Here is a 20,726-nt window from a genome sequence, read left to right as displayed (position 1 = left end):
TGTGGCCCGCCAATCAAAACCTTTGCCAACCCCTGCAGTGTAGCATGTAGCGATATTAGCCACTTTGTGCTAACTGAGATACGTTATACTGGTCGGGCAACTATGGGTTTAGCTGGATTGCAAGTTTAGTTAAAACAGACAGAAGAGCTCATCAAGGAGCTGGAAGCGAACTACATATCACTCGGGGAGCTGGACATGAATTCATATTAAAAACTAAAATGGGCGAAAATAATTGGACGTAAAAGAATACACCACACACAATTTTAACCATCATTTTCATGGAATTTGCATTAAAAAACTAGACTTATATGTAAAAAAAGAATAAAATAATGTTTTGTTGGAAGAAAATTAAGGCTAAAATGTTTGACTTGTCGATTAAAACACTTAATTAAATAAAAATGGGATGAGGTTGAAAAAAATGTGCTAAAAACTGAGAAATTGGCTCAATATCAAGTTTCCGTCAGGGATATGTCATTAAATTGTGTTCTGAAGACACCAAAACACTTTTTACAAGGGAGTACACCGTTTAATAGTTGTGATGTATTATTTTAGAGTTTCATGAGAATCACCACGTAATGTACATTATATTAACTGTCAATCTTTTTTACATTCCATAATTATTTTTAAGTTAAATGAAAGCCAAGCATACAAAAATAAGTACATGTTCAAGAGAACCTTCAAATTACATTTTCAAAATATATGTGCCATTTCTGACAAATATTCATAAAGTTTTTGTCATCCGCAAAAAGTTAACTTGCACCCGTGTTCGCACTGTTTGTACGTGTAGTTGTATGTATAAAATGGTATCTGGTCAGGTGACACAACAATAATGCAAAATCAACAATTTAATGAATTATTTAAATGTCCAAAATTAAGCACTGTGCTATGATCCAAAACACACAGGTTTGAGAATTTTTGTTGATATTGGTGTTCAAATAATGCTCTGCGATGAAAACTCTACTAAACTTAAACCAAATAAAGATTTCGGTCATTTACAGCACTAACTTTAAACACTTAATAACAGTTAGAAACTCCACCATAAATAGCGACTGCAGCCACAGATTAGGACAAAACTGATTAGACAAGCACAAAAATGCCTACTCAACAGAAATGACACATTTCCTACAATTGCTCAACGATAAGCTCAGTGAAATGAATGCACTGTAGTGTAAATAGAAATCATACAATTGTCTCCAGGAGTTTTTCCTCAGAGGCATTTCATTTCAATTTCAAAATGATTCAGTGCCAGCGATTCTAAAAGCATGACTGCTAATGAACTACAGTACCTCTCAACGACTGATTTAATTTGCCTTGCTAATCAAACTGTAGCCAGGGGGTTAATTAAGCACACTGAAAGTATCCAGAACATTTTCCTGTGTGTAAAAGAACGATTGTGCTGTATCATGTGTATTTTGTGTGTGCGCTTCTTGGAGTTCATTACACCCAGTTTGGTCCACTGCATTGCTGGCTGAGGGTTGCAGATAAGTGTGAGTGGCAGAGTGCTCAAATGCACAGTTAATCATATCAACTTAACTCGTAAAATACATCGGCATCCATGTATGCAATGATATTTGCAAACCTCTCTTTTTCCAAAGACTGCAGTTTGTGAGACCTTAGAATCATTAGAGACCTGTGTTGGAATTCAAGTATAGCCAAATTAAAGCTACCTGAAATGAATTCACAATTAGTTATGCGGGAAGAAGTGTTTGCATAGGAAACATTAAATTCAGTTGAGAAAAATGAGCCCAGTGGAGAGTGGATAATTTGTCAGGTAACCAAGCTCTAATTTAAATAAAGTGATGAAAGTAAATATGAAATAAAATTAAACTGTCAGCCACGTTGCTCACTGTTAAGTAAAGCAAATTTATATCATAGCAAAAGTGGGTTGTTGAGGCGCATAATGGTGAATACTAAAATTGTTTTAGGTTTAACCATAAAAGTTAATGTGGAGTAATTTTCTATTTACATATGGAAGAGTTGAAGCCATGTGGTTCCTAAGTTCCTCAATCATCCATCGCTCATGGAAATTCATTTGACCAATGAGATGGTAACAAGAGTCACTGGACCCATTACACGGTTTGAGTTATTTTAGCAAATACTGCCCCCTGTTGGTCAGAAAAGTAACCTACAAAAATCTGACATAAAGTTTTTCAGTTATTTAAATGAGGGGTTCAATTCCATGAAACGTCATTTACTTCCCAGGTTATATATACACAAATACAGGGGAAAATATTCACACTGTGCTTGTGCGCAGGGTAAGGACGTACATACATTTAGAAAGTGAAACCTCAATTAGAGAGCATAGCAAATGAGACAGAGAAAGGGCTTTGAAAGGTTAATGCTCTTTGTTTCTAAACAGAAATACAAAAGTATAGGCTGGACAAGTTCTTCCCAAGTCAGCTTCTAGCATAATCATGACTATAGTATTGCTGTGCAATTTTTTTTTTTTTTGGAGGGGGGGATACCAATCATAATTATTATGTCTGATATTGAAATCCTGATTAATAAAAACATTTATTCACTGATTTCAAAACTGTTTTTACATTGACTTGTGAAGTAGCACTTGCGATGTTTCTAAAAGGAAGCATGTAAAGTATGATGTGTGTAGTTCTTTTTGTCGTGTGTTTAGTTTTACAGTAAATTCCAACTGCGGTGTCATTAAATAATTACAGCACGCTCGGAGAGGGCAAAATCACATACAAATAATTACTGTACAACAGCATGGTGCATTTGGGGAGCTTTCACACCATAGGAAATTACTGCACCGTTTGGTAGATTACATTTTTTTTCTTTGCCAAAATCAGGATTCTTTTTTGTTTAATATCCCAGCTCTAGCCTAAAATTCTTTGCACAGTTAAGGCAACATTCAAGAAATATATCAGTCTGCTTGGATGCTAACAGACACCAGGTCACATAGCACAATTTCCGAGACATTTAAAAGCAACTTGCTACCTATGTGTTGCAGAGTTCGACATAATCAGTGGCTCACTGGCCCGGGGCCATTGCACTGCCTACGGATGCCAACCTGACCAGGACAATCAAGGCTAATCCCAATTTTCATCCTTATTAAATCACTGTCATGTCCTGTAAGAGCTGGCTTGTATTTGTGTTGTTTTGCCTCCCTCTGTTGATGGTGTAGCGTAATCACCATTATATTAAAAGTGGTTTCCTTGTGAGGATAAGTGGATAGATTTAATCATGTGACACCGCTGGCTGTACATGCACAATGATTGCTGAATGCCAGTTTCTCACCATTGCCTCTTGCTGTTCATGGCTGGGAAAAGCATTACTTTTTAACGCAATACTATTGCTCATTGGTCTCTACGAGCCCTGTGATTGGTTGACGACAAGTCCTCTCGCCTAATGTGAACTGGGATAAGATATTGCCCACCCTCAGTATTAATAGATGATGCGCAAATACATCCAAATACATAGCAAGTTTCCAAATTACAGTTTCTTTACCACTTCGGCAATACCGACTTGATCCAGGAGAGGGGGATCGTGCACCAGACGTATAGTGAACCAAAAGTTGACTGGAACTGTTTTGCAAAAGGGCCTGTCTTGGTCCATCAAATCTGACAATGACTTGGAAAAACTTCTGCCACAGACTTGAAAATCACTGAAGTCGGTGATTTTGTGTTGTGTGATTTATAGATTCCGTTTGGCATTATAGATTCTTACAGTAGGCTTATATGTATTCACAGTGGAATGGTTCAGAGAGGAGAAAGTAGTGATTTCTACAGAAATGAGAGGAAAGATGATGATAGTGGTGAAATCAGATCAGAAGGAGAAGTGCCATAAGTGGAGCAGACAATGTTTCTTAAGATGATTATAAATGGAAGCAAAGCCAGGTGAGTACGTAAGAGTTGCATATTTAGAAAACTTGTTGATACAAATCTTACAGAGGAAGTTACTTCACATGCCGCCAATTCTGATTCGTTGGACATGTGTGCCAGTGGAGAGAGGACAGCTCATTTGACATTTTCATTTAAAGGCTGCTCTGATCTATTCTTGTTCAGAGCCCACCAGCCCCCCCTTTTGCAACTATATCCAAGAGACACTTTTACAAGGCAGGCTTGAAGTAGTTCAGTCATAGAGAAAACACTTATAAAATATAATAACAGCATTTACACACACACACATACACACATGCACATAGATAGATATATACATATATATAAATATATATAGTATACACGCAATATTTCTTCATTGTCTTTCGTATATAATACAGTGCGTGTGTCCAATGCATTGTCTGCAACTCAGCATAGACTAGTGTGCAGTGTAATAGCGCGATGGATGGAACTCCCTATTTCATCAAACAGTGCTGACAATAGCTATGTAAACCAGCTTTCAATCCATTTAGTGGCAAAAAGTAACCAATTTGTATTACTTGAGCCAAAGTAACAACACAACAAAAGGAAGTACTTTGGAAGTTAAAGTTTCCCTTGTCAAATATTTTTGGAATCAGAATGTTCAACATTCTATTAAATCACTTTTGTGCCAGTAACTTATCGACTAAAAAACATGTACGAAATCTGAGTTCCTTGCGAGTCTCTTTGCAAAAGCAGTCATTTCAACCAATTCTTTGTGTAACGTGTACACGCATACACTGTTGCGCACTCAAACACTCAATCAAATGTAGGTGAACGATAGATGTAACCTTGTTTAATGCTAGTCTTCTTTTAAATTTCTTCTAAACTGTCCCGTGTAACAAGGGAACTGGAGTTCCATGTTTTCATTCAAAATAAAGTAAAACATTCACTCAAAATAGACGCTCACTCGATAACTGAAATTTGGCCTACCGTGCATATCGATATTACTAATAGCTTCCCCTTGCAGTTGTAAAAATATCATGTTTTAACTCTTTATATATATGGTATAGATTATAAGACTTTGCTTTATTTTACATACAGAATGAAACAAACAAGAATAACTGATGAAAAAGAAAGAATGAGAATGTATGAAAAAGGGTCAAAGGGAGGAGAACAGGCAAGTTTGACATTCCAAGCTTTTCCTGTGGCCCCCTCTTTTGGCAAGAATTTCTCATCACTGTACTTGAAAGTCATGCTGGTTACCTGAAAGTTGATGTTGCTTTGTGCTCACACGGTTGGTGTTTTGGACAGAGCAGCACAGGTGGAGCATAGCAAACATGGTGAGGATCATCACCACACTCTGAAGCAGCAAAGTGAGCTCAAACTGCTTCCCTAACCTGCACATGCGGAAGGAGCCAAATCATCAGTCAGTGATGTGTACTGATTTGTACTACTTGTACTTTTGTCTCTACTTAAAAATAAATTGTTTAACCAAACAAATGCATATATGTTGAACAATAATTCAAATCAAGTTACTAATAAGCCCACAGTTTATACTCTTTTTATCAAATTTATTTACATCTTCACTATTGAGCCCTTTAGATGACATTTTGAAAGTCTACCCTTATTTTTAAAATAGTTTCCCTAAAAATGCAATTGAATTATTTATTTTCAATTACCAGAAGAAGATTCGCAGAATGTTGGCTGTGAGCAAGACCAGGCACACTCTAGTAGAGAAGCCCTCTGTGTTGCTACTCTTCTGGATCTCCTGGTACTGTGGCACATAAGGCAGAGCACCCCCAATCACCATGAGGCAGGACGCCAGCCAGGACAACAGCATCCATGAGCCCTCACTTTCCTCCTCCTGCAGGACTACCTGAGGATTCATCATACTAGGAGGGGATCAGCAGTGTCCAAGGAACCTGAGAAGTAATATAACTTGTGTGAGTATCATGTATATGATTAGAGGACGGCAATCTTGGTTTATGAAAACCCCAAAATACATGGTTTCAAAGTGACAAACAGCACAAAGTGAACTTGTGCATGCAGCAGTTTTATTAATTTATTTTCTAACAATAATTACAACTTTACTATTGTGTTAGTGGCAGTGACTGATAGTCAATGACACATATTTTGTAACCCGAGGATCCCTGTAAATAAATTACACTGTTTACTATGCCCCCCCCCCCATAACGCCAACTACTGGATCTGCTGAGTAACTGCATAAAAATAGTCAATTCAACTAAAAAAGTACAAATACAATTAGAAATCTGCGCTTTTATCTGGATCTGCACACAAATGTAATGGGCTCAACCTAATGGGCCATCCCTCAAAAAGGTTGGGTGGAAACGCGTTGTCATTTATGTGTAATCATGTGAACTAACAGAAATCAAAACACAGCATCTTGCCTTAACGGGAGAACAATTTACCAGATTCTGGTAGATGTTTATTTATGAGTCAAACTAAATGGATTATACAGATTACTGTTATGGAAAGGTGGAAACAAAAACACTCGTTCTTTAGGCTGGGTGTTAATATGTTTATGAGAAAATGATAAACTGATCATCAGACCCCGAGTGTGTGTGTCACAGCTGACTGACATTATACTGCTGACAACTGCCGGGGGCGGGTCGGCGGGCTATTCTCTATTAGCTGCCTGAGCATGAAGATACAGTTCTGTCCTCCTCTCTGTCAAAATCTGTCATTCGCGGTAAACAGAGCTGGACACTTGACCCTTTTTCTATTTACTGCCAGTAAATATTACACATGACATACTCCCTAATCACACAAATAATTATTTTTCATGCCTCCTAACCAGCACTTGAATGAAAAATAGAAATGCATGTATTAATTAAAAAAAAAAGTTCATGCCTAGTCAGTATTTGTAATGCTGACAAGAGCCTGGAGAATGCAAACATGAGCCACAAGCTGGTCATCTATGAATCTTTAGTGACTGGTAGATGTAAGCACTTGACCAATCTGAGCCTAAGATTGAAAGCATGGCTTCTTTGAACCATGCAAAATAAGGGACCAGTGTCAGATGACAAGTCACACTATATGGCTTTAAAGTAGCTATTAGCCCAAACTGGTCAAACGTTAGAGAATAACTGAAACCTCATAAACAGGTTCTCCTAGGCAATCCTTACATGAATGAAAAAATGAATACACACTCTCACACACACACACATACACTTGTAGATAAACACGGGGGAGTTTAAAAAGACAAGGGAGCTTTAAGACATTGTATAGCAGAAAACACAGCGCAAACATGCTTTTAAAGTCTTTACTTAAGTTATTCATTACACAGAAATAATCCTATAGCCTACTCCTGTCGCCTATTTCATAGTGTCATGGGTGACCCATCACAGCAGTTACCTGGAATTACTGAGCCCGGAGCAACTGTCTTGCTTTGTTGCGTAACCAAAACATAACTTCGCGGGGTTGGGCCACTGAGATGTTGCGTTTTAGACGTACAGAAAAAAAGTCTTAATAACATCCACCCCCGACACACACACACACACACACACAAATCATGATAATACCTAGATAGCTTGCTATAATGTCTGAAACAACCTCCCAAAACAATGTGTAACGTATCATTAATTTTGATATTAATATAAAAATAGCTATTTAAAGTGGCTGAAAGAATACATTGCTGAATGACTTTCAGCTTTACCTGTTGGCTTCATCCAGTTTTCTGCACCGAAACCAAACACTATTCGGTACACTGTGGCGTCAGAACCAAAGTCGGAGCTTCTTGACAACTCCAATTGAAAAATCTCAAGTGTCGCGGAGGAAGGGCAGCAGGGACGCGCCTGCATGCGCGCACACATGCCCCCTCCTTCTCCGAATACCGAATATTGTAATTTCAATATGAGTATGTGTACCAAACATTTCCGTAGCGGACAAAAGGTGGATGCTGGTTCGACCTCGCAGCTTATCAGCAAGTCCTCTGCGCTTCCTGAGCCAGAGGCTTGAAAGGCAAAATAAAACTACACACTTCTATGTATGGCCCTCCCAGAAAACACAAAGTCCCACATCCCTTTGAGTGGCTCTCCGAACTCTCGCGTGAGTTCCTTCTAGACAGGAACAACTGACTGCGCAGTGGTTTGTGCAAACGAATTGCTAGCAATTCCGAACAGGACATCATCATCATAATCATTTTGTGTCAACTGGAAAGGGACCTTTAGGGTTTTAGATATTTATTCACAGCAGATAATGGCTGAGACAGATCCCAAGTCCGTGCAGGACTTTACAAATGTGGTGAGTCGCAAACGTTGATAGCAAACTTGGGTCAGCTACGCTAGTTTAGCTAGAAATGGCTAACCAACCGAACGAAGTTGGAAATAAACTGGCTGGCTAGCGTGGTTTACGTTCTATATCATATTATTACGCAAATTGTATAAAACATGTTTGACGTGTGTTCTAAATAATTATGTTATTTAGCGACGACGCGGGGCTCTAAATATGTGTTTTTAGTCTTCGAAATTATTATTATTTTTTGTTTGTTTTGTTAGCAAACCACCCTCATTAATTTGTTTTATCCTAATTATTCAGAACTTTAGAAAACAATTGTGTTGACAGTGGACGGATTAGTCTGACGATTGTCATGGAAACGATACCGAGACGCTTAAGCCCCCCGCCCCCCCAAAAAAACATTCAATTTGTTCCGCGCCCTTTCTTACGTACCTTATCGCTATTTATACGCAAATAGTGTTTGGCAATTATATTATGTTTTTTAAGTACTGTAGGTCTACAAAGATATTTAAACAAGTCATCTGCAGACCGGCGCTTTGTGATGAACACACAGACCAGATAGTGGAATGGTCCAAGATCCCAGTTTTCGTATTCACGCATCTTGTGAAACATTACAGATTAGGTACGGTTTTATTGGCTAAATTGTGTTTTTTATTTTTTTTACTTTAATATAAAGTATTAACATCACGGTTGATAATAATTGTGGTAGACATGATTTGATGTAAAAATTATTTCCAAATGTGTCCCCCTGAATAAATGCAATTGAATTCAATTTTGGATTTTACCATATTTTATTGATTTTTATGTTGCTCCCATATTAATTAGAAACAAATCTAAAGAACACATCTTAACCAAGGGTGGTAATATTTATGGAGAGCAGTACATGTATTAATGGACGTGCTAGAGACATTTGGGAGAAGGAGGAACTTTCATGCACCGCTAGCCGGATCTATTGGTGAATTGAATGAGAGGTTTCCAGCTGCAGTCCAGAGCCTCTGCATTTCACCCGGCTGGTCGTTCGTGGCCGCCGGAGGGCTTCAGGGCAGGCCAAATGAATGAGAACTTGCTCTCCATTGAGTATGAATGACAGCAGAAGGCAAGAAGCATGAAATATTGGGGTACATTTTTTCCACAAGTGGCACGCAAAGCTCACCGCCATCTCCTATTCATACTGAATGAAGAGCTCGGACTAATTATTTTGTACGCCTCTGAGTCACCTGTATGTCCTCCTCACTCTCTGGTATCCGAATTCTCCAAGATAATGTCTAACTAATGGGTGGCAATGCACATTAAGTTTGCATCTGACTGGTCAAATTTACATTAAAGCATACTATTCCATAGGGAAAATATTGCATGTCTTTGTGATATGATATGATAGGCCATTATTGCAAAATGTACATTTAATTTTTTAGATTGTGCAGCTCATCAATTTACTTTATATTTATAACTTGGCTATGACCAGGGGGCATCTACGCCCCGCTTGAGTAAAACCAGAAAAATGGGCAGCCATTGGTGTTGACGCATTGCTTATGAAATGTCTAGATAGTAACATCATGACCCCCGTCGGCCTGTGTTTTAGAACCACCTCAGAGGAGGTTCTGACAAGCAGTTCCATGGTAACCGCACAGCCCTGAAAAAATATAAAGGAAAAGCACCCACTCGGAGCCGAGCAAGGCCGTTGTGTTGTGGCACATGTATAATGGAAAAGCAATTTTAAATTACTACTGCATGTTTTCCAGGTGCAAACCTTGCTGCAACAGATGCAAGACAAGTTCCAGACCATGTCGGACCAGATCATCGGGAGGAATATCCAATTATATTAAATTCTCAGTGGCTAATGCCTTTCATGGGTTGAATGTCAAGCTAGTGTTTATTCTATAGGACAGAATTAATGATGCAAATGATCATACTGATGATTGTTTTCATTCAACCATTTCCATCTAATTTGTAGACTTGAATGCAGTCTGATGACGACAATAATTTAACCACACCATAGCGTTATTGATGTAGTTTACCTTAACTGCTTCTTTACTTGATGAAATGAGCACACGGATTGATGACTTGGAGAAGAACATTGCTGATCTAATGACCCAAGCGGGCGTAGAAGAAAACGGGGCAACGCCTGAAAAGCCGAAAGAAGGTCAAGGCTCCTCATGAAGGTAAGCCATTTCATCCATTCTACTCAACTGGCATATCATCCTCACAGGTTCTATAAAAATCATCAAAGGGGAAGACGGATTCGCAAATATCAATATTCAAGATTCGAAATAAGCAGTTTTGGATTGGAGTTCATGGGGCAAATTCTGCATTTACGGCCTCATCGACCCTCATTGAATAGCAAAACTGAGAATCAACCGCAGAGACGGTGCCAAATGGCTGTTTTATGTACTCGTTCAAATTACAAAAACAAATGTTACATCTAAGGTGAACGCATAGCTTGTGTGACATGGCACGCATGCCCACACAACACGATATCAACTAATGTGCATTAAAAAAATGACATCAGTCGGCAGTGTGTACAGAAGTAAATTTGGTCCGCCATGTAGGGGCTCATTTAATCATCTCGTATCGCTAGAGAGAGGCAGGAGGCGATGGAAAAAAATTGTGGATATGAAGCAACACTGCTCAATCTCATTTAATGGCGACGTCATGTCACAGAGATGTCTACTATTTATTATGTAATACATGAACCCTCTGCGTGGATGTATTACGACTATCACCACAAATGTCCACTTTGTGGTTCATGTTTCAAGTGGGATTAAATTAAAGTTAATGTACAGACAACATTGTTACTCAAAACAATTTTGCAGATTGACGATTGTCAGTAGGCTCCCTCCTCTCACTCTTGTCCACGTGGCACGCATATTTGCATCCATCGATGACGAAGAGGTTAGATGCGTACGGATGAGCGTTCAAACTGCAGACAATGCGCATCGCATACATATCCAATTTATAACCTCATACAATAGAGGCCCAGGTAGGACTTGAGGAAGTCGTAATTGCACTATTCACACTACATGAAAAGAAAATCAAATACTTGTGAATGGGCTAAAAAACTGGGATTAAGCTGCAGTGTGAACAGAAAGTAAATACTTGTGTGTTCCCGACAGGTCCAGAGAGACGAGGCCTGATCCTTTGTACTGGAGCAGTGGAATTCCAATCCTGAAAATTACATTGACTTGTGTGATATATTTTTTTTTATATATTGACTATTGTGACACATGGTTATGAATTGATTTAACAACAAAAAAAAAAAGGAAGTTCATTTGTAAAATAGAATACTGTGTTTTGCCCGTTAGAACTTTAGCTGTGCAAAAATACAAATTGATGGAGCTTGAGCACTGACAGGGATGTTGTCCTATATTGTAATGTTGTGAAATGTAATGCTGGTTGATAGAGACACTGTTGCCCCGGCCTGTCACTCTGCAGGCTAATAGTTTTAGAACCACCTTTCAAAGACAGGAAATTAACAACTGATGCCTGCATAATTTGACAGGCACTGTTCAGGAGCCGTGAGATGCATTCCCTCTTACCAGATTTTCTTCTAATAATTCTATTTAATAAAATGTTGTTGAATGACATAGTATATATTTGGTGCTAGGTGCTTTTAAATATAATCAGGAGGTGCTTTTTGTAAACAACCATTTTACAATGCAAATTAAGCGCATGGTTCGTGTTGACTGTGTACAGTACAGACTTAATCCAAATAAATGGTGTTTAAAAGATACTTGGCACTTCAATGCATAGTGGTAACTTTTATTCAAATGAATGCAAACAAAACTGTAAAACAAAATACAACAGTAATCTAATGGGTTAAGTGCCAAACAAAGCAAACCTGTCAAGAAAAAACTCAAGCAGTCACTGATCATGTCATAACTCTGCTTGAAAAAAAAAACAACAGCAGGAGAGCAGGTAATTAATGCAACATTAGTCTACTTAATGTGATGACAGAGGTTACTTAATTGCATTACAGCAATTAAAATTGTCCAAGTGAAAAGTTAGAACTCAAAGTCTATCTCTGTCATGTCAATAGCCCAGGCAAACTTGTCCCTTTGGGTCTTATTGTAGATTTTTTCAATAGGTACCCCCATTCTTTTGCACCTGAAACAAGTACAAAAAAAAGAACCTGATTATCCTCTGCAGAATAAGAAATCCAACAAAAAGCATCTTTGAATCGGCTTTCAAGTGCAACATGCCTGTGCCTCGAAAGTCTTGACAACTTGAGAATCATTTAATAACTGCTGTCATTCAAAACTCATTTTACAGAAGCAAAATAGTAGAATTACATTACATGCTGTAAGTGAGCCAGTTAACTTGGTGTGTAATAAACTGAAGAGAAAACAATTCAATCATAATTTATCCAGTTTATTTACAGATAGTGTTTGACGACAAAGTTGTGTTCATTAATAAGTGCGATAAGCTACTTCTGAAGTTAGACTGGATACCTTAACTATAATCATTGTCAATCTGTGGCAAAATACTACTCAAGAACAACAAGAACAAAGAAAATCTTCACATAAAAACGGTTAATTCTGGTTCTTGCAGACCCCAAAGTAAATTTGTCATCTTACGATACAAAACAATTTTATTTATTTGGTGCATTTCACAACAGCTGGAGCTGTAACAAAGTGCTTTCCATATGGTGAAATATACTTGTCGAGTTAAGTGGTTGCCTCATGCACTCACCAAGCCACACTGATGCGTGGATCCAGATAATTAAGCTTGGAGGTACCCAGTGCAATCTGCTTGTTTTCCTCTCGATCAGTGGCCTGGACTTCCAGCTTCAGAAGATTCTCCTTACAGCGTTTCACAGCTGCTTTCTTCTTCTCCACCAGTCTTGAGTATCAGATCAGAGACAACTCACAAAAATACTAAATCATTTTTAGTAGCTCAGTGAATTTCCCTACTGAGAGATCAAAAGTCTTTTTAAAATAGTGATGGTGAGAGTTTTGTTAATGAGATGTAGAACAGGCCAAGTCAGCTTTTTATTGCAATGAAAGTGGTATGAATACTAACACATTATGCAGTGGACTCCCGCATATATTTAAGCTCTCCCTTATCTTGATCTATACGTATATGCATTTAAATACTCAAATGACTTTTTGGGTTACCTCAGATTTTCACTGATTTTAGCAAATACGGTCATACCCCCTCACGTTCCGCCATGGATAGTGGGGGTCCACTGTACATTAAAAACGCATCACGAGATCACCGAAGCAATTTGTCTTTGCACTCTAAGCAACCAGTGACTATTTACATTTAGGATAGAAATTGCATTGAAGGCCACAGAAGAAGGCCATCAACAAATATAATTTTTTCTTTGCGCAGTTGAAATAAAAAAAAAAATGTGAGTTGCTTTTTGAGGTTGTTTTTCATTGCAGTACTCACGTTTGTAGCTTTGGGTCTGAGCTGCCTTTATTCTTTGTGTCCTTCTTAGCTTGCTTCAGCTCTGTCTTGGCAAGAGCCAGCTGCTCTTTTCTTGCATCAATCTGATTAAATGAGATAAAGACAATATCAGATCAAGTGAGTCGGGAATTTGCTTTAATGATGTTCTTCTTGGCCAGGAACTGTCAGATGCTCAGGGCATTGTGAGCGGGAGCCTTGTCATAGTGAAGCAGCCATAGGACTTGCCGCTTCAAATCCCACAAGACCTGTGTTTAGACATGCTGGTTGATCGTTTGCCCCACATTAGAAGGGAAAACTCAGTTTATAGTTTGGGTTTGAAATATAATATAATGGGTAAAATATCCAGTATTTATCCCAATTAAAAAAAAAACAGTTGATACCCACCTGAAAACCAAAATAGACAAAAGATAGTGAATTTCCACTCTTGTGACATGAGGCATGTCAAGAAGAAACGGTATAAAATAATTAAATAATTACCACCACGCAATATGTCTTTAGCATGTACACTGTAAAACATACCTTGGTCTGAAGGTTCGCCATAGACTGTTCAAAGGTCTTTGGCGGCGCCCGCTGATGGTTACAGAGAATTGCAACCGCTCTGTTCGCACGGTTGTAGCACAGCAGTTTCTCAGCATCATTGTCCATTGACTCTTTGGATGGTGACAGAAAAAATGTTTGCATGGACAATACTTCAATAAATTCAGTGATTGTGGGACTCTGCTCTACTGTTTGCTCACAAATATTGTACATGCATTCACAATTTCACAACACTACACTTAAAATCGACTTGATCCCTTCTGCCATGGGAAGAGGTGGAGAGAATAGATAGAAACTGTACTCAAGTAAGAATACTGTAACTTGAAAAAGTAGATCATCAAATAATTAACACTAAATGAGCACGGAGTGAAAAGAAGTTCTGAGTAAGTGGTGAGTACCTCACTTTGTTACAATAGCACGCAGACACACACAGGTGCATGTTAATTAAAACAAAAAAACTAATGTATGTTACAATGTTGACACCTCAGTCTTTTAGATAAGTGCAGCCTTAAGTGCCTTTTGACAGTTGACAATGGAGGGCTGAGTGAGTGACATCCACGTTCCTTGGAGTACAGTGATTGAAAAAAAAAAGTTACATAAATGCGTGTCCACAATCATATTTAAACTTCCAATTAATAACGGTGCATGTATAAAATATTCATTTGTATGTATTGTAATGTTTGCACCACTATTAAGCAATATGTAACAAATCTTCAGAGTCGTTGTGCCATTTGTGAACAATTGTTAACACAAAATGGGACATTAGCAGGCTGGTACCAATTCAGTGTGATTAGATCATTTCATTACCATTTGTGAGTTCTTGGAGTTGCTGCTGCAGAGTGATAGAAGCATTGTATGTCCTGAACACCTTTGCTGTCAGACCCGGCATGAGCGAACCCAGATGCTTATTCAGCATCATGGTCTGAAATGGAAACAGAACCAAGCAAGATGAGGATCAAATGTCCCTTTGTACACCGACAAGATGCAGTCATTTTATTAACAAATGGAATACCTCTTTACGACCACAAGGTGGCAATGTGGTATTTACATCCCTTGTCTATGCGGCAGTCAATTTTCATTTTAAAAAGTTCAGAACACATTCCACCCTCTGGTACTGAGTAGGTATCATAACTAAGTTTGAGGTGTTCTCGGCGGCAGCCAACCATTGGCTGAAGCCGAGAACACCGCAGCAGGGATGAAAGGCCGCAATGCCACTGTGCTAACATTCTCTTGTGGGTCATTAAAGGTCTGGCAAAAAGAATAAATTATTCAGATTAAGATTGCAATAATGATGAAGCTTGCTTTAATCAAAGCGGGGGCACAACCGAGCTTTCTGAGGCCACATTTTTGCATGAATGTGAGTCCATTAACGAGAGCACGCATGTCAATGGGCATGTAAACATACATGTGCATTCGCACGATGAAGGACATGGGCACACAGCCACTGCAGCCTCTATTTTGCTAATGAGGGACCCAACTCTGCATTGGCCACGCTAATGAAGGTGTATGAGAGTCTGAGGGGCGAGCATAATTGCCCTTAGACTCCCTTGCATGCACAAATGTGTGTTTGTCCGTGTCATTTTCTGAGTCATTACGAGACTTTGTCATTACTTTTGTTCTGATTTCCTACAGACTGTAATTTTTCTCCTACAAATCCATCCTAATAATGGCCGCAAAGAATACCTGTAGAAGGTTTTAAAGATAGCCTAGCTGTAAGAGTCAGAGCAAACGTCTTGATTTAAGCACCAGTAGTCATTGTGAGTTGTTTGATCGCTGCGTGCGTGAATTTATTGTTGCTCTACAAGGAAGGCTAAGCGATGTGCATCATTTTGAGCACAAACTACACATTCAAGCAGGTGCTGACAGTCAAAGGCAGTATAAATTCATTTTGCAACCTGACAGTGAGACGCCCATATTTAGAAGTATGCGCGCTCACATTCCCTGCAATGCTATTTATCCTAATGAGATGAACCAATTGTGTTCTGTGGTATAATTCCCGTTATCGTTCAAATTTGACGCAGCATCCTGTCAGTAATGTTAAGTTGAGAAGGTGGCCATGGATTTGAGAAGTTGTATTTTATACTTGCATGCAGTTGAGAGTAACCGAATTTTATTAAACAATCTAGTCGCTGTTACATCTCCAATGAACTGTCATCAATCAGATTACTTGCTGCTCTTCACCCTTTAATATCTCCTCTCTCTTTTCTACTTCTAGCCATCATACCATTTCTTGTTCCCACACCCGCCTCACAATCCTCCTCCTGCTCTTTGCGTGGCCTGGCCTTTCTGCGTGTCAATCAGCTCGGCCCAAAGCAGCCATTACCATGCCACCTCCAACACAACCTGACATTTTCCCACATGCCAAAGGCTTCACAGCAGAAGCAGCGTACTTTGGCCGCCAATTGCCCCTCATCTAATCCTGTCTCAAGTCTTTTTCCGTTCCCACAAGCTGGAGGTGGCGGATTGGCAGACCCTCTTGAGCCTTATCTAAGCGATTTTCTTTCAGCTTCATTTAACTATTTTTGCTACAAAATGTCAATTCAACTGTTGTATCTGCCTTCACCTCGAGCTCTCTTGTGCGATAGAAAACAAGTGTTCCTCCTCAACAGTCAAAGCACTTAACACAGGGTCACCCGTCTGTGGGCTGACAGCATTACTGCAATACAAGAAACGATGTTGAACGAGAAATCCCTGGTCCCTCAGTGAGGACAATCTGTTAGCCTGGGTTATGTTTTCACATGACAAATGATGACCCTGACGAGCTCTGTGTCCTAGCGGTGGAGAAACTGTTGAAATCTATTGCCTGCAGCTAGATGACGAAGGCTGAAAAGACATTTTTATAAGAAGAAATTCATCTACCTGCCATGTTCACTTCGTGGACGGTTTCATTTTGTTTTAATCTGTCAGTGCTTATGATCCCCCTTTCCATCCCTTAGCCTTAAATAAATTCTTCCTTTCTACTCCCCTACACCTTTAATATCAACAAACCCGCTTGAGATTCTATTATGTAATTTACACATCACACTTATGGCAAGACGCTGACAATCTCCTGCTCAAAATATATCTAAGTTGATAACAGTATTTGTATTTAATTCAACAAACTCTTGAGTTGTTAACGACAACTTATATGAAGCCGCCAACTAGTAGAGTAATTAAGTTGCTCTCAAGATAGCACAAATAACGGAAAAATACTTCAAAATATTGACAGAAACAGGGGGAGAAATGAGGACGTCAACACACTCACAGTGAGGCGGTCAAAGAGCTCATCTCCAGGGGCCTTACTTTCCATGAAAATCTTCAGATTCTTAAAGACCTGGCAAAAGAAAAAACATTTGACAAATTTTGTTGTAAGCGTTGCATAATAAAAATACTCTCAAATTCGGAGATTGTGCGTCAAGACACCCTCCCGAATTTGAAAATGGGGCCATCTGAGTTCCCAGCCCATACTGCAGTACATTACCCTTCAATCATGAGGGCAAAGATAAGGCATGCCAGAGGTAGACCATCCCGTGCATTTCTGACTCACTGATTTCACAAATGGAAATGTTTAAAATTCAGAGTGACATTTAGCAATCTCACGCATTTCATGGGAATTTTATTTGCTATCAGGCAGGGGACCAATTAATTCTGTTGAGTACACATTTTTTTTCTGCATGCACCCATTTAATCGCACGTGCGCATGCACGCACACACACACACACGCACGCACGCACGCACGCACACAGAGAGTGAACAGACACTGTGAAACATATCAGATTGCCAAGCCTGCAAAATACTTGCCCATCCTGTTTAAATGTATGGAATTTTCACTAATCTATTTATAAATGACCTTGAAAGTGACTTTCTGATTAAAGTCAAAATGCATTTAAGAAACCCACATTCCACACCACGTAGCAAAAATTCCTCAATACAGATACTAATGCTGCAATAGCACATTTAGTTTACCTCACAAAGAGAACCCAGTCCTATCCTTTTGATGCAATTCTGTGCAGATATTTTAGAATGACCATGCTAAAAAAAACTATACTGGTTTATAAAAGCCTCCTTGGCTTGGTCGATTATACATGTATAATAAACGTTCTTTCACTTGTATCGCGCTTTCCCACCTATTAAGGCACTAAAAGCACTTCACACTAATTCACATTCACCGACTGATGGCGCAGCATCAGAAGCAAGTCGGGGTTCCGTAACTTGCTGAAGGACACGTTGACATGGTCACAAGGGCCTGGGATCGAACCCTCAACCTCTGCGTTGGGAGACCACCACTCGAACAATGAGCCATGCAGCCCCCCAAAAATATGTCACTGGTTTATCAAAGAATTTCACTTTTTATTCTCAGTGTCTGAAATCCACAAATATGCAACAAATTGACTTGATGCGAAAAAAAAAAAAATGCTAAAGGGATAATCCAAGTAAAACACCACATGGTGTCGACAAATGTTGACTAAATTGCCTATTGAGCCTATTATGATGCTGAGCTGTAATGAAACCTCTGTGTCGCCCCAATAATAATAAAATAAATTTTACCTCAATGAACATGAAGAACCACACGGGAGAACCCACGTCGCCAGCAGGCATCAAACCCCAAAACTCGGGATGCGCGATAACTGTTTTTTCCCCACTCATACAGATAACGGATAACTTCCTGTTTCTCCAAACCGATACTAATAACAGAGAACTTGTTTTGAATACTACAAATATATCTATTGTTGTATCTTAAAAAAAACTAAATAAAATAAATATTTCAATCTTGTTCCTACTAATATAGCGGACGTAATAAAGCGGTCAGCGACAACGTACAGTCACATGTTTTGCTACTTTCTGAACTCTAGTCAATTCAGACGATGAGCAATCTCAAAAGCTCTGATGCATATCATTACCGTTTTAATTAAGTTGGCCCTGTTCTGTTAACACCCCCCCACTAGTTATTGAGGCTTGGACTCTTAAAGTCCCAGTAACCAGACCAATGTTAGTGTATTTCGGGTAGCTTTCAATATTGGCTTAATTTAACCTCGGCCCGATACAAGTGACCTGATTTTTTCCTCAATGGATAATTATTGGTCCGATACTTATTGTGCATCCCTACCAAAAATTAAATGTCGAAAGGGCGTTTATTTATTTTTTTGGGGGGCGGTGGTTGCAATGTCAGACTCTGTACGCATAGCATATATGGTGTATCTTGTCTCCAAATTTTGTAACATTGGTCTTTTGCCACCACCCCCCAAAAAACCTCGCAAATTTCAGAGACAAAGGTATATGCTTTTCTTCAGTTGCAAGATGCCAGTCAACACCCAAAATGACAAATCTCAATTATTCACACTGCTCTTTCTACGGTGACAAATCAGAAAAATTGCATTTGTCTGAGCGTGTGTATGTGAGAAGCTGTGCATGATGACTTTTGTTCTTTTACCTTACTGATGACTGGGACCTTGTTGTAGTAGCGAATGGAATCTTTGCCCAGGAAATCAAATTCCACTACACAATCCTTGCCATCCAGCTGCTTGTGGAGTGTGATGTGCTCGACGCGCAGCGAACAGCAGCCCACTGTATCTGCCGTCTCTCCCTCCTCCTTTTCATTACCAGCTCTCAGTGCCAGCTTTTTCGGTTCAAAAGATGCAGAGATCAAATACAAAATTCACAGCAGGCATGCTTTCATTTTCATTACACAATTTCAGGACAAGCATTAGCCAGTAAAATCAACATGCAGCTCACCACATTTACAAGATCAACACCCAATGCAAAGTTTACGCCACCCCTGCCCAAAATTTTAAGCATTTGGAAATAGCAAAATATTTTATTTCTTGGCAATGGTAAATACACGTACAGTACGATACTGCCTTTTATGCGGATGGTACAAGTTTAAATCCTGGCTAATGCCCCAATACCTAGTGACCCCAGAACGCTGTCACATTCAGGATCAGGAAGGGCATCTGGTTTAAAAAATTAACAAAACAAATGCGTCAATCCTGACAGGACAAGTCACAACAACACCACTAGTTTGTCAAAACCCTAACCAAACAGATGGTTGTTAAAGTTTGTATTATCTTCCACCAATTTTGAAATTTACAGTTTTGCAAAAAGTGGAAAATGTAAATGATTATTTCTTCCTTAAGAAGTCAAGTTAAAAGTTATTTCCTTCAACGGTATTTATGAACCGAGAACAATTGTTTTAGTGGTTGAATGTTACGAGTCTTAAACCCAATTGTTAAAGTTGAGTTATGATTATAATAGGTGTGTAAATTTGTCAAGCAGTAAACATCAAATATTCCTACCAAAATAGATGAAGCAGCGAATAGGCTTGAGATTGCATTTGGCAGAGTCAAGATTAATGAAAAGATCATGATCAATGTACTCAATACACAGACATCCTCAGCTTCGGGCACTCACGTCAAGTCTACAGTACCTTCACCACTTCGCTCTTCACATTTTGCAGATTTATTGTTTCACAGATTTTTCCAACATATTCATCAAAACAAAAAACTGAAAAAACAGCCCTATTACGGTAATAAACATTCCTTCGGAGATATAAATGAACTTGGAAGCTTTGTACAGACCCACAGGCATTATTAATAAGGCGCATGATCTACTTACACAGGCTGAAGCGGACAAAAGCAAGAATGCGCACACGAACCCCGACTGGTTATATTTCAGACATTTATCGAAGCTAAAATGGTGTCAACTCACAGGAGGCATATGGAAGCTGACAGCGGG

The 20,726-nt window shown here is 39.1% G+C and overlaps 3 protein-coding genes across 7 annotated transcripts in view; 1 reads left to right on the top strand and 2 right to left on the bottom strand.

Moving 5' to 3' along the window:
- LOC148335305 (solute carrier family 66 member 2) overlaps nt 1–7,795 on the bottom strand; it is a 35,683-nt gene extending 27,888 nt beyond the window's left edge. For all 3 annotated transcript variants that reach the window (XM_088299463.1, XM_088299464.1, XM_088299465.1), the window contains exons 1-3: nt 7,492–7,795; nt 5,495–5,737; nt 5,079–5,212 (exon numbers count right to left, since the gene is read on the bottom strand). In XM_088299463.1, the coding sequence (XP_088155589.1) occupies nt 5,079–5,212; nt 5,495–5,706 (346 nt within the window). In that variant the 5' untranslated portion in view covers nt 5,707–5,737; nt 7,492–7,795. The remainder of the gene's footprint in view (nt 1–5,078; nt 5,213–5,494; nt 5,738–7,491) is intronic.
- A 66-nt stretch (nt 7,796–7,861) lies between these two features.
- hsbp1b (heat shock factor binding protein 1b) lies at nt 7,862–11,799 on the top strand. Its single transcript, XM_088298642.1, has 4 exons — nt 7,862–8,078; nt 9,812–9,878; nt 10,105–10,231; nt 11,183–11,799. The coding sequence occupies exons 1-3, from the start codon at nt 8,034–8,036 to the stop codon at nt 10,227–10,229; spliced, it is 237 nt and encodes a 78-aa protein (XP_088154768.1). The 5' UTR covers nt 7,862–8,033; the 3' UTR covers nt 10,230–10,231; nt 11,183–11,799.
- Nucleotides 11,800–11,812: 13 nt separating this feature from the next.
- Nucleotides 11,813–20,726, bottom strand: part of LOC148335303 (DNA topoisomerase I, mitochondrial) — a 28,555-nt gene continuing 19,641 nt past the window's right edge. For all 3 annotated transcript variants that reach the window (XM_088298640.1, XM_088298639.1, XM_088298641.1), the window contains exons 14-20: nt 19,426–19,611; nt 17,260–17,328; nt 14,823–14,937; nt 13,998–14,128; nt 13,461–13,561; nt 12,759–12,908; nt 11,813–12,173 (exon numbers count right to left, since the gene is read on the bottom strand). In XM_088298640.1, coding sequence (XP_088154766.1) covers nt 12,071–12,173; nt 12,759–12,908; nt 13,461–13,561; nt 13,998–14,128; nt 14,823–14,937; nt 17,260–17,328; nt 19,426–19,611 — 855 coding nt within the window. In that variant the 3' untranslated portion in view covers nt 11,813–12,070. The remainder of the gene's footprint in view (nt 12,174–12,758; nt 12,909–13,460; nt 13,562–13,997; nt 14,129–14,822; nt 14,938–17,259; nt 17,329–19,425; nt 19,612–20,726) is intronic.

Source organism: Idiotropiscis lumnitzeri, chromosome 6 (genome assembly GCF_059441095.1).
Source record: "Idiotropiscis lumnitzeri isolate Australia: NSW breed Sydney's pygmy pipehorse chromosome 6, RoL_Ilum_1.0, whole genome shotgun sequence".
NCBI classification, from domain to species: Eukaryota; Metazoa; Chordata; class Actinopteri; order Syngnathiformes; family Syngnathidae; genus Idiotropiscis; species Idiotropiscis lumnitzeri.
This window is presented reverse-complemented; position numbering and strand designations above follow the sequence as displayed.